This window comes from Schistocerca nitens, chromosome 7 (assembly GCF_023898315.1).
Source record: "Schistocerca nitens isolate TAMUIC-IGC-003100 chromosome 7, iqSchNite1.1, whole genome shotgun sequence".
NCBI classification, from domain to species: Eukaryota; Metazoa; Arthropoda; class Insecta; order Orthoptera; family Acrididae; genus Schistocerca; species Schistocerca nitens.
In genome coordinates, this window is record NC_064620.1 from 99,962,864 (window position 1) to 99,977,545 (window position 14,682).

Genomic DNA, 14,682 nt, shown 5'->3' on the forward strand with positions numbered 1-14,682 from the left:
ATTGAGGTAATCTAATGTTGACGATCTATGGAATAATTTACAGTCGTATTGGACTGCTATATCTGCAAAAGCACTACAAAATCTTATCTCCTGAAGGCCAACATTCGTGCAGGTGTTCTGAGGGCAAAGGGCGAATCCTTTGAAGAGGCTAAAATCTAAAGCATACTGTACTTTACTTAATGATAGAGGGGAAAATATTTTGTTGGTCTGTTTAGTTTGGATGACGTGTTTGCATATCGAAATAAAGCATATAGTTTTTATCATGCATGGTCGAAAACTTTTGTCCGGTAGTGTACGTTTGGCGACTAGTTCAGAACCATCTTGTTCATTCTCAAGCCTGGACTCCTGAGGCTTTATCCTCACAGTGCCCGATCTTAATAACAAGCATCAACATGGCAATACATGGTTTATAAAGTGACTGCAGGTTTCTGTCACTATCAGCATATGTCTACTTAGCGAGTAGACCATGAAGCTTAGGGCAACAGAATTGATTCCCGACTTGCTACGTAGTCACATGTTGACTGTGACAGTCATCTGTGATCATTTCATGAAACGTATATTGCCATGTCGATGTTTGTTATTAGAATCAGGCACTTTCAAAAAATGGTTCAAATGGCTCTGAGCACTATGGGACTCAACTGCTGAGGTCATTAGTCCCCTAGAACTTAGAACTAGTTAAACCTAACTAACCTAAGGACATCACAAACATCCATGCCCGAGGCAGGATTCGAACCTGCGACCGTAGCGGTCTTGCGGTTCCAGACTGCAGCGCCTTTAACCGCACGGCCACTTCGGCCGGCAATCAGGCACTTTCAGTGCAGGCTCAGTAGACCGGGCTTGACAATGAACCAGTTGGTTCGAAAATAGTCGCTTAACATATATGCTTGAACTGAGACAGATTTGTTAATAAACGCTTCGCGAACGATACGTTTTCATGTCGTATCGCAGACACGCTCTGAGAGTGACAAATGAGGGACAGGCTATGGTTGGAGTCACGAACAATGGCGGACGAGTTTAGGCTTGTTCTGCGCACCTACGTCACGCATTCTCCGACAGCCAATGAGCGTTCAGTAGCGTTCTAAGCGGTCTGCTCTGAATGCTGTAGCTAATGCGAGCATTATACATGATCGTAGCGACTTGTTTAGTGAATTTTTATTCGAAGTGTTGCAAATTGTCATAGCTCATGGTGGTGGTAAGTGATACATTTCGCATAAGCAAGCGAGAGACATAATTTGCAGGATATACGCTCTCTTCAAGCGGAAAGAACGCGTATGCGCATGCCGCGACTGGAGCTTGGAATCGTCAACAATGCAATCCTCGTCCGTGCCTCGACATGCGCGAAGCGCCATCGTTCCTGGACCGTACTATAGTCAACGATCCTGCTGGAGTATGCCATTCGGCACCGAGGCCACGAAAATTATGACAACCGTGTCGACCATTCTTGCCATATACTGGGGAGCATTTAGCGTCGCTTCAACAGTTATCATAGCATTACCCTTTTGTAGAAGCGATCACACCTTCAGCAGTATTTGTTGGTCTCATTTGCAATTGATTCTGGTGTTAAGTTACACTATCTTCAGGACCCTCGGATGCCACATGTGATCGTGTGGATACGTCTCATAGACGGTAAAAAAAAAGTAGATGTATGCGATACCGAACCTTCTTTGCTGCTTACGGCGTGAACAATAGCAGGACATCAGCACATCAACTTTCCATCACGGAAAAAGTCAAATCTGCAACATATCCAACTACGTGACTCCTTTAACCTTCTTCAAGCAAAAAAAGAACGGTCCATAAATCTTTTTCCGGAAAATGGCGGAAAATACTAAAGTATATGGCTGCTGTGTTCGCTAAATTCTTGCGTTGTAGCGGTTAATTTTTCCACTTAATTGGAATTTGGCCTGATCACTGAACACTAAACGGGGAAAATCTATTATTTGCATCTTCATTTACGTGACTGTTCTGCACTTCGTACTTAAGTGCCTAGCAGAGGGCTCAGCGAACCACTTTTGCGCTATTTCTCTAACGTTTCACTCGCGAATAGCGCGGGCGAAAAACGAACTCTTAAATCTCACCGTGCGAGCTCTGATTTCTCTTATTTTATTATAATGATCATTTTTCCTTATGTAAGTGGATGTAAGAAAAATAGTTCCACATTCGGAGGAGAACGTTGGGGATTGAATTTCTTGAAAAGTTCTCACTGCAACAAAAAACGCCTTTGTTTTAATTATTGTAGCCCCAAATCGAGTATCATACCCGTGACAGTCTCTGCCCTATTTCCTGATAGTACAAAACTTTTTCTCTATCCTTATCTGGTAAATATCCTGTACTGCACAGCAAAACTCGATCAGAGCGTCAATTGCCATTTTTCGCACTATACAGTTATCTTATCTAAAGCATTTTGCAATTGATTTTGATTTCCTGATGACGTTCCTAGACTGTGAGTGACAGCATCACCTATGGCTGCTCATATTGTCTCCCAAATCGTTAATATACACCACGAACAGAAGTGGGCGTACAACTCTTCCTTGGGGATCCGCCAGAAATCACTTCTGTTTTACTCAACCTTTTTCCGTGAATTACCACGAACTGTGACCTTTCTGAGAGGAAGTCACGAATTAGTCGCTCAAGTGAGACGGTACTCCATAGGCACGCAGTTAGATAGAATTGTCTTGTGAGGAACGATATCAAAAGTCTGTTGCAAATCTAGACATATGGAGTCAATTTGAAACCCCATGTCCTTAGCACTCATTACTTCGTGAGAATAAAGAGCTAGTTGTGTTTCACAAGAACGATTTTTTTGAATCCGTGCTGACAGTGTGTAACATATCGTTTTCCTCGAAGTAATTCACAATATTCGAACGCAGTATACGTTCCTAAATCCTGCTGTGCATCGACAACAGTGACATGGATCTGTAATTCATTGGATTACTCCTACTTTCTTTCTTGAGTGTTGGTGTGACCTGTGCAGCTTTCCAGTCTCTAGGTACTGACCATTTATCGAGCGCAAAATTGTATATATTTGTTAAGTACAGAGCTATTATATCAGTGTACACTCAAAAAAACATAATTGGTATGCAATCAGGACCGGAAGTCTTGCCGTCATTAAATGACTTAAGCGTTCTACATCGAGGATACCTACTTCTAAGTTACTCGTGTTGTCAGCAGTTCTTGATTCGAATTCTGGAATATTTTGTTCGTCTTCTTTGGTGACGAAATTTCGAAAAATCACTAACTCCGCTTTAGTACCGCTGTCACTTTCTTCCCATCGTTATCCGGCAGTGAGGGTATTGATTGTGTCCTGCCGCTGAGATTGATGTGCTTCAAATGCGGCCAGAATCTCTTTGCGTTTTCTGACAGATTTCGAAACTGAGTTTTGTTGTGCAAACCAGCAAAAGCCTTTCGTATTGAAGTTCGCGCTAAATTTCGAGCGTCTGTAAAGCTTTGCCAGTCTTGTCATCCATTTCCGCGCCCAGATCATATTTACAAAACTATGCAATTTTTTTTTTATTTTTTTTTTATCACCACCATGAAGGGCTTGTAGCAACTGAGACTGTGTGGTTTGAAGCACAAACATCGCCACGTACTGCGTAAGACAGACACATGAGGAATGGCTAATTGCTGAACGCGCTATACGTCTTGACCAAGCACATGGTGGCGATCTGTAGATTTCCCCATGTCTGGAACCGCGCGACCGCTACGGTCGCAGGTTCGAATCCTGCCTCGGGCATGGATGTGTGTGCTGTCCTTAGGTTAGTTAGGTTTAAGTAGTTCTAAGTTCTAGGGGACTGATGACCTCAGATGTTAAGTCCCATAGTGCTCAGAGCCATTTGAACCATTTGAAAAGAAACTTTGTTGATCACGTAGGATCACTCCTGACTTTAGTTAGACGCTTTAAAACACCAATTCCGTCCTGCAGCTCCTACGACTTGCCACATCAACCTCGTGGGCATCAAACATCTCTCTTCAGTCCAGGTAGCAGGGAGATCAGAATTAAGGCATTTCCACCAGTTAGTTCCTGTTCACGCTTCTAGAACTCCTCTGAAAGTTGGTGCTTCCTGCCACAACATTCGGAACTTGATTTCCACCAGCCGCTAGAAAGACAACGGCCGTCGTGAGGAAAATTACGTGTCGGTAATGCAGCCCAGTCAGCGCCAGGCCACAGCCCATTTAGGAGGATTAGGGAGCGATTGGCGCATGAACTCGAGACCGGACAAAATTCCTCTTCCCCCACCTACCGGAATCTGTCCCTTGCACGACCGGACGTCACGCGAGCCAGGAAATGTGTGACACGATGTGTAAGTTGAAATACACCCCACGTGCCTATCTTCATTCATGCAGACAATATTGGAGAACGGAAATGGTAAACAGTCAATGTGACATTTTTTACGAAACGCGTTTTCAGTGCCGTTGTGTTCTCGATACTCTGTCCCTATACTTGATACAAGTGCTAAAACATGAAGAAAGTCTTTCAAACGTGCGTTGGTAGATGGGGCATTGTGTTTGTGACAAGCTGGGCTTGCCTCTGGAGTTCCAAAAGTTAAAATATACGAGAAATGTTTTTTGTTTACTACAGTTCTGCTGGTTACAAATCTGATGCTATTTTTCTGTACTTTTATAATCACAAATAAAACGTAGTGCCTCGGTATTAGCGAAACATGAAACAAAAACTTTCATAGTGCTATTTCTTCAGAAACTGACATTTTTTCTTAGACCGTGACTGTGAACGAAATAAAAGCTGACTCTTGAAAAGACGGAAACCGTAGCCATTCACCGTTAACAATGCTATTTGTTCACGCAAACTGCGCCGTGACCGGTTTCTAACCGACACGTTTATCTTCAGACGGCTGTCACGTTTGTATTTCATTTCTCATTGTTTACATTAGTTGTCTGAAAAAATAATCAACCACTGACGTACACAGTAACAAATGTAATACAAACGTCAACAGCCATCCGAAGGGGAACCTGTCGGCTATGTAAATAAATAGTGGCTGGTTGCCGTTTTCTAGTTTGCAGAATCAACTTGTAAAAACTTTCTTAATGGCACGTATAACCAGTGTGTTTCATGTATGGCACTTAGAACGTTCTTCATAAAGTACTTATTTTCTAATTTGTCATAGTACTTTTTGCGGCGACGTGGTGAGCAGCATAATTTTGTGGAATCAGAACACCTTTTCAATTTTTAGTGTTCCGTAGCTCAGGCGGTAAAAAGGGAATATTTATAGGATCATTTTAATCTCGTTTCCTACTGCTAAGACCCCTTTTTCTCGGCAACAGGAAGAGGTATAAAAATGAAATTTATGTGAAATACATTGCGGCGTAAAAAATTTAAGCGACTAAATCACTGCAGTCCGAAGATACTGCAATGTTTTATACTTGCAAACTCATTAAAACCTGCACCGTGCTTCCCGTTGAAGTACCACCGTGAAATTTTGCAAGAAGTAAGGTTTCAATGTAAAAGCAAAAACAACCATAAAATTGTAAATTTCTAATTTTTTTTTATTTTATTTTATTTATTTATTTATTTATTTTTTTTTTTTTTTTTTTTGCCGTTACAATCTTACATTGCATTAGTAATCCGTCAAAAATGCCTTGTTTTCAGTAATAGTTTAGTGGTTGACGACTAAGGCTTGCGTATCTAATTTACAAATATTTACTGTTAACAGGCTGAGCTACAATTAAATGAATTCCGCTGCCACTGTGAAAACGATGCGTTTGTCATTTAGTGGTGATAGACGCAAAGCAGCCCGGCTTCCAGTATGATTTTGCTTTCTGTCTGTGTGGCTGCCTTTCTGTCTCTGGCTGCCCGTCTGCCAAGACCTCTTGTCTCAGGAGACGATGGAGGTATCAAGTTGAAATTTGTCACAAATACTAAGGTCTACGGTTCCTGGGTGGCGTAAGAAATTTATAATTATAAATCAAGTCGTTTATGTCACACATTTTACTCGCAAACCTGTCACACTCACTCATCGAATCCTACTCATGACCTACCTACATACATAAATCAAGTCTGTACACAGCGCGAGTGTTATTCGGACTTCTCCTGTTTTTATTAACAGCGTGCTTCTGGCTGCTCTGCCGAGTTGTTTCTTACATTTTATGTTCAATACCAGATTGATTGGGGTCCAGGTAGCGACTAACGTAACAAAAAAACTCTCAGCACTTGATGAAGACGACTGGGTCCGTCGTCGAAACGTTGGGTATACCATGGAAACAGCAACTGGGCAGAACACCCGGGAGCAGATGTTTAAGGTTCGATAACAAATACACTGTTTTTGTTCTGCTGATTTTAGTTTGTTTCAAATTAGTTTTTGGCATATTAGGCCACCGTTAGGAAACAACTGACGATATTCAAATAAGCCGATAAATCATTCGAAATAAACGAAAATCGCCAGAACAAAAAGATTGTACTTGTTATTCAACACTGAATATGCAATGTTTCTGACAAGAAGTAACGAAAGAATCCATAAATAATTTTTTTTCGTTTTCTTGAAAAGTGTCAGATTTGACACTTAGAGCCGGCCGGGGTGGCCGAGCGGTTCTAGGCGCTACAGTCTGGAACCGCGCGACTGCTACGGTCGCAGGTTCGAATCCTGCCTCGGGCATGGATGTGTGTGATGTCCTTAGGTTAGTTAGGTTTAAGTAGTTCTAAGTTCTAGGGGACTGATGACCTCAGCAGTTAAGTCTCATAGTGCTCAGAGCAACTTTTTTTTTTTTTTTTTTTTTTTTTTTTACATATAGAACATTTTCTGAATGTGGATCGGCCGTGAGACGCGTCGAGATAGTCCGCGTAGTTGCGATAACGCTGTGTCCCGGATGGGGCAGTGGTTGTTGCACCTGCCTAGAGAGGAGGAGATCCCAGGTTCGTATCTCAGTTCGGTACTCATTTTCACTCGTCGCCACTGATGCCGCAAAATGTGCCGAAGCAGCTGACAGCAGTGAGCCCCTCCCTTTCCTTTCCTTTCTCCCCCAGTCCACCTTCAACTTACCTACAATAGAAAATTTTCCATTTCCATGCTTCGTATTGTCTCGTCTAATCCAATGAATTGATTGTAAGCTACCTGTTTTTAATAACTGCATAGGCTTCCGCGGCCAGAGTCAGTTGATATAAAACGTTTTCTGGGTATCGTACCGCGTCATACTATAAAAAACTATCCTGGAAAAACCCGCGTTTCAGCGGCTTTCTTCTGGATCTACCGGCCAGTAGACCCAGAAGAAGGCCACTGTATCGCTGGTTTTGCTAGTGTAGTCTTTTGCATTATGATTACATTCTGACTCGGTAGGATACCCAAAAATTGTTGTCAACTTTTTTCTTTTTTTCTTCTTTCGTTTCACCCTCTTTGGGGTACGCTGGATCAATCATTTCTTTGCGCGTTGTCCTTTTCTTAGTGCCCAGTATTTCTTCATTCTTTCTGATTTTCTTTTCCTCTCTTCTTCCGAGATGCAGGGTTTGGACTTTTGTGTAGATTTTTCTTGGAACCTTACATTTTAATCTTTGGTAATTAATTTAGCTGTTCGATCAATAAGTGAATTTTCTGAAATCTTTAAATCTACTAGGTCTTTCTCAGTTTCTTTAAACCAGTTGGGTTTCGTTTTGCGTTTACAGAAAAAGTCAAAGATTTGTTTAGTTAATCTGTTGGAATCCATTCTGAGAAGATGACCATAAAATTTTATCCTCCTTTTTCGCATAGTATCTGAAAGCTTTCCAGTTTTCTTGTAGAGAGTTTCATTTTTGACGTATATAATCTCATTGACTTGAAATTTTGGTCCTATGATTTTTCTTAAAATTTTTCTTTCCTTTAGTTCAAGTTTCTCCATTTGGCCCTTGAAATTTATGTTTAGTGTTTCTGCTGCATTTATTTATTTTATTTTTTTGAGTAATCAGTCATCTGACAGGTTTGATATAGCCCGCTACGAATTAATCTTCTCGTGCACCAACTTTTTCATCTCAGAGTAACCGAGCGGGGTGGCACAGTGGTTAGCACACTGGACTCGCATTCGGGAGGACGCCGGTTAAATCCCACGTCCGGCTATCCTGATTTAGGTTTTCCGTGATTTCCCTAAATCGCTGCAGGCAAATGCCGGGATGGTTCCTTTCAAAGGGCACGGCCGACTTCTTTCCCTAATCCGATGAGACCGATGACCTCGCTGTCTGGTCTCCTGCCCCAAACCAACTCAACTCATCTCAGAGTAGCTCTTGCGATGTTATTTGCAACTATGTTCAGTTATTTGCCTACGTCCTGTACTGTGGGTTAAAACCTAGCGGATTAGTGGTGTGTGATGTACGTATCAAAGTAAGCAACCGGCTCCCTTCTGTGTGTGCCGCAGGTCCCCCTCACCGCGGCCGCGTAAGAACATCCTGAAGAAGAGCCTCAGCGACAGCGAAACCAAACCGGAGGACGGCGCCGCCGGCGCCCAGCCGCCCCCCAAGAAGCAGCTGTCGCCCATCATAGAGGACGCGCCGCCGCGCGGCGGCTACGAGTTCGCGGCCGATGCGGCTGCCGCCGCCCCCGCCGCCCCCGCCATGCACAGCAGCCAGGCGCCGGCGCCCCGGCCGCCCGTGACGCGCGGCCGCACCGTCGAGACACTGGTGCGCCGCCTGTCGCAGGAGACGAAGAGGAAGGCGAAGCCGCCGCGGGGACTCAGCCCGTCGGCGCTGGTCGCGCCCGGCGAGGACCGCCGCCACAACAACAACCTGCCCTTCTCCTACACGGAGCCGCAGCCGCAGCAGCCGCCCGCGGCCTCGGCCGGCGGCGCGGTGGAGGGGCAAGTGATCTACGCGGAGGTGGTGGTCGGCGGAGGGGGGTCCGGCAAGCAGACGGTGCACACCCAGGTGCCGGTGGCGGCACAGCGCGCCGCGCCGCCGCCGCACGCGGACGCCGACGACGACGACGAGGGCGTCAGCCTCAGCATGGACTACGGCGCGCGCCACGAGCTCTCCTCCGCCGCCGACCTCCGCCGCTACCGCCGCGACCGCGACGCGGTCTTCGAGTCCCGCGAAAGCGCCGACGCGTCCGAGCACGCGCTTCCCGGAGGCGGCAAGGCGACCAGCGCCCGCCGCGAGTTCGCCTACAGTGGCGTCTCGCCCGACGGCGGCCTCTACAAGAAGGAGTACGTCGTGCACGAGTCCAGCTCGCGCTACGAGTCCGACTTCGGCCTCGACTCGTCCGGCCGCGGCAGGGCCGACGGCATGGACTCGCGCCGCAAGGACTTCCTCGTCGAGGGCTCGGGCCGCTACGACGCCGACCACCTGTTCGACCCGCGGCTCAGGAAGAGCTACGACGACGACGACGACGACTTCGTCCGACGCGAGAAGTACGGCAGCGAGTCGCGGCTGTTCAAGGAGCCGCTGGACGGCGTCGGCGGCTTCTACGGCAGGGACCCCGTCATCCAGACCAGACTCATCGACAGCGGCGACCTCAGCTCGCGCAGGGACCGGCTGGAGTCGCGCATCGAGAGCCAGCGCAAGGAGCGCTTCAGCAGCTACAACAAGAGGGACCTGACCGAGTCCGCCAGGAAGTACGCGACGGACCCGCCGCGCAAGGCCGCGCCCGACGGCCGCTACAGCAACAGGAGGGAATTCCTCGCCTCCCAGATAGACTACGCCGACGGCGACGACGTCGACGACGACCACGTGCGCTACGAGAACGACCGCAACCGGCGCAAGAGCGCCGCTTCGACGCGCTACGCGGCGGACCTCTCCGCGAGCGCGACCACCACCGTGACCAGCAGCGGCTCCTCCAGCAAGAAGGACTTCTTCGTCGACTCTGGCATCGAGGTGGACTACCGCAAGGAGCCGCGCCGCTACGACGACGTGCAGACGGTGGAGGGCCCGTCGGCCAAGATCTTCATCGGCGGCCGCGGGTCGGCGTCGCCGTCGTCGCCGCCGCCGCCCGCGGCCAACGTGACGCGCGTCGACCTGCGCACCGGCGCCACGCCCACGCCGACGGCCACGCCCACGCCGGTGCCCGCCAGCGACGCCGAAGACGACCCGCGCCCCGGCAGGCACTTCTACTCGGCCCGGACCGCCACCGCCGGCGCCACCAGCTTCTCTTCGACGCGGCTGGTGCAGGAGCGGCACAAGAGCAACGACGTGCTGCCCGCCTCCACCGTGCTCATCAGGTCAGTCTGCCAGTGACGTCACTGGGCCGCGCGCTGCGCACGCGCCGCAACTCGCTAGCGATTCGGTCGAGGGCACCGTTTGCAATGCGTCACAGTCCGTTCCAGTAGTTGCTTTATTTCGAGCGCAGCACAGTTCCACTCTGCTCGCTATAGAATCACTGTTGTTTGCATTACCATGAGCATTTCCAAGTGCCTACTCCTATCGTAATGTTAATATTTCAATACGAAAATAGAAGTGCAGGTTTTTAATATTAATTATACGAGGAGGCCAGTGAAACCTATATAATCGAAAGTTACGTTTTCATAGATGTACACAAAGAAAAATAATCAAGGGTGTATATAGCCATTCAGGATCATAAAAGCTAGCAGATACTTTCATATTCATAACTCTAATGATACCTTCTCTATCACGCATTGAAATCTCCAGAATGTCATTATTGAAAATCGAAGTTTTACCAACTTCTGCCCTGCGTACATATCAGGTGCTGTGGTAGAAATGGCACACGAAAGTAACAATGTTTCTTGAAATCGCATTCTAAGTACGTTCACGTTTACAAGGTTCATTTGCAATAACCCATGCATACTAGGCAGCTACAGTGCAATGACTGCTGGGTCGTTGATGTTCTCAGCAGTGGAAAACATCACAGTAAGAAAGCCGTCGGGGGCAAAATAGATTGTACGTAACGTTGTTTATTGGAGTCCTGTTTTCGCTTAGTTTTGTTTACCGGTAGGGAGACCTAACTTTATATGTTCATTTGTCGCTCATACCATGCAAACTGCAGTAAGTTCCTAATTATCAATCTCTTCATTTTGAATTGCTTCGTTAAGAACACCAGTCGGTTGGACTGAAAGATGAAGAGCTAGAGAGATGGTATTTTTGTGTTGACAAAGTAATAGGAATAATGTGGGCATTGATAGTGCAAACTCTCTCTCTGTTTTGGAACACTTTGTTCAGCTAAGAACTAAGATCTGTCTACGAATAAATTGCAATTAATTATTCAAAAAATTGAGTTTCGTTACTTTAGAAACACAGTTGGTCGAATTTCGACCACAGATGATACCAGTACAGTATTATTAATAAGACGAAACCAGGATGGAAAATCAATTTTTTTTCCCTTTCTGGTAGAGAAGAAAATATAGGATGAGCGATGAAATGCTCAGAAAGGAATTTTCCTCGCCGTCATTCATACACTCGGAAAGTCACATGGTTATAGTGCGGCGTAACGTGTGCCCGTAACCGCTTTAGAGCTATGTAGTGTTCTTAATTTGTTAGCACAAACACCCTTCTCAAAAATACCGTGGATTTGTACACGCATTTCATAGACACCTTAGTAACAAGTTACTGCCGTACTGGCTATTAATCGTCCGTGACTTTTTCGAAAATATGAATAGGTTTTTCAGAGACCACTACCAGTAAGAAAACTTGTTGGCACTCAAATTATTTAATGAAACATCATTTTTCGAGACGTAAACCTCATCTTCAGGCTACAGTGCAATACAAAATCTTTTGACAAAAGTATACAAAGATATTGAAGTTGTTCTGTACAGTCCTGGCATGTGCTCTTAATGTGGAATAGCTGGCTTCTTCAACAAGACTATCGACTGTGATTTTGTGTTTCATATATCCTTTGCAAATTTGTGGACAGCGGTTAAGAAGTTCCAAGGAGACAGAGATATGGAGGGAACTGAACGTACCACAATAGGACAGGCACTTCACATGGGCAAAGATGGACACAGAACTTGCCAAGGGTGTGCAAAATAACTTTAATACCTGCGAAATAGTTTTATTAAAAGCTTCTGTATTGTCACTGTAGCTTGAAGATTAGATTTATAGCTCGAAACGTGTTCCTTCATTAAATACTTTAAGTAATCAACAAATTTTGTGACTGGCAGCGGACTCTGGAAAACCTTTCAGACATCTTAAGAATTTGCATACGATACCTGCAATGAACTTAACTTAGCGCTTTTAAGAGATAAATGCAAAGACATCTCGCAAGTTTCTGACAAGTACTACGCCTCAGATGTCGCTAATTGTTACATTACAGGAAAAGAAGAAATAGCCACCGCAATCTTTTTAAGGTTTTGTGTTGCACTTGACAGTATTGCTGAGTCTCCGTTTCAATAAATTTTCCTGCAGTGCCGTTATGAAATAGCTTCCTTGTAAACCAAAGTGAATGTGTCGCGAATAATATCGAATTTCTAGCTATAAGATGTACTACATTAGCGATTTATCTCACTATGAAACTATTTTACGGACGATATTCCTCCATTTCTACTTTCTCGAGACATGTGTTGAACTAAAATATTAATGAGAAACACGCATTATGTATTCGAGGTACTAGAACTACAGCTACCAATTGTCACTGCGCTAGAATAAGAGCAATGATTTGAAGATTTGTTTAACTGGAGGTAATGGCTCAGGCTTCCGTGAACTCTACCACCAATCTTTCAGAATATACTGTCAGTTGTTTAGTGTGTTACGAATTACGTCATGAATACCATCAAAGTTTTTTTAATTTTCGATGATGATGCATTAAAATAGTTTTTGTCACGGAGAATTCAGGTTTTTCTGGTAATATTTTTCTTCTACTCAGCTTTGTTTGTAGTTTATTTTTTTGCGCTTTGGCCATCTAGGTACTACGTGACAATTTCAGTTCCTTCTCTTTTATTTCCCGCTATATTCATTCATCTTTCCACCAGGTACAAATTTCCATAAAATATCAGTGTTCTTTTCCTTATTGTCTCTGATACTTTTTCTCTATTTTGAAATATTTCGTCACTCTTTTTTTAATTTTCTGACTTCTATCCTTATTTGACCTAAAAGTTTCCTCATGATTCTTCTCTCTTAATATTTCTAGTTTGTCTAATTTACTCGTACAATCCACAGCAAGGCATTCACTTGCACTGGTTCATTCTGGTTTCACGACTGTGCTGTGATGCATTAATGTTCCGTTTCTTGATACGCACTTTTTATTGTACAATTTTTTTATTATTCCATACGCCCTTTTCATTTTGTGAATCCTTTCGTTTCACGTTAGCTCTTTCTAACTTATTTTTTGGAATTATTCCTCCTTTCTACATGACCAATGTAACGCGTAAAAATTTTGGTGCATTTTTTATATTAGTGAGAAATATGTTTTTCTCTGCAGACATTGTTAAACGTGCTCTACGGCATCCGTTCCCATCGAATGAATTGTATTTCTGCGTCTGCTGATTTTGAGATGGAACAGAAAAATCGTCTGCTAACGCCAGGAAGTTTACTTCAGTACGCTACTTCTTTCTTCCCAGTTTTATTGCTGATAACTGATAGTCTTTATTGTTTTATTTAATTGTTATTGGTTGCGATGCAACGACAACTTCGTCTTGAGTCACTTAAGGACTGTTATCAGTGTGATATACCCCGGCAAGCTTATCCTCTTAATGTACTCCATCATCCTACGATGTCGTAACTACGTGACTGGCAAACTCAAAACAAGATATACTTGCAATGGTGTATCGCATTGATCGCCGTGGTAATCTGCCCGAAGATGAAGTCGTAGTTGTTTCAAAATCGATGTAAAAGAAATAAAAGTAGTAAACTCAACGGAATGGAAAAAAAAGAGAGTAGCTTCTAATCTCCATATAAAAAGGTTCCACTGCTGACTTCACCAATTTCCATCGCTAAGGAACCAACAAAATCTTAGCTATAGGGTTGTTTTCAAAATTTCATTCATTATTCATATCAAACCTGTGAAGGTCTCCTTTTTATATTTTTAACTGAATCTTCTTTTGTAAGAAGCCTTGGAGCCTCGTTGTGGACTAATTCGTTAGAGTGTTGCAGTGAGGATACGCCAAGTGCAAACGAGTGTATTACAGAACAAATGTCGTGTTTCTAATCAGTAAATTTCCATCGACTCGTACTTCTCATGATGAACAACCACAGTTAAATGCCGTCGGTGCTTCTTGGGCCTCAGACTTCAGCTGTGGTACTGATCAGTCATCTCTCGGGGCTAGCTTGCGACGTTGTTATTCGTGTCTAACCAATGACACAGCACGAATGGGCTACCGCTGAAGTTGTGCGCCAGTGTCGTGGGATTCAGAAGCGTGAAGACATTCCATTAAGGTTTTCCGTAAAATCGTCGAGAGCACAGCGGTCCAGATTCGGCACAGTTCGTGTTAAGAGGCCGCTCCAGATTGTAATGAACCCTAATGTACGGTAACAAGGTCGGTTCAGTGTTATTTGTGCTGTAATGTTTCGTTATCTGTTCTTATTTTCTTCTTTTTTTCCATATCTTCAACTCGTATTACGTATTACACACATTTTCACTAGTTTGTGGTTATTGTCAGTTAAACTGAAATACAAAGTTACTTGCGGCAACTAACTGAATAAATAGTCTGTAACGATACAGGTAAGTATTGCTTATGGCAAACACTTCGGAAACGAACCTAACCAAACTCTGCAAATTTATCGGCCACCGTGTGTAACCTGTAACAAACAAATGTTTGTTGACAGCTGTTAGTAGCCATAATTTTCTGATAACTTAAATTTTATTCGTGTTAAGCGTTTCGAGAAGATAAGAT

General features: G+C 44.4%; 1 protein-coding gene across 1 annotated transcript in view; it reads left to right on the plus strand.

Moving 5' to 3' along the window:
• LOC126195489 (splicing factor, arginine/serine-rich 19) overlaps positions 1–14,682 on the plus strand; it is a 410,081-nt gene that overhangs the window by 137,112 nt on the left and 258,287 nt on the right. Inside the window, exon 6 of the mRNA XM_049934118.1 lies at positions 8,329–10,122. Within this exon, the coding sequence (XP_049790075.1) occupies positions 8,329–10,122 (1,794 nt within the window). The remainder of the gene's footprint in view (positions 1–8,328; positions 10,123–14,682) is intronic.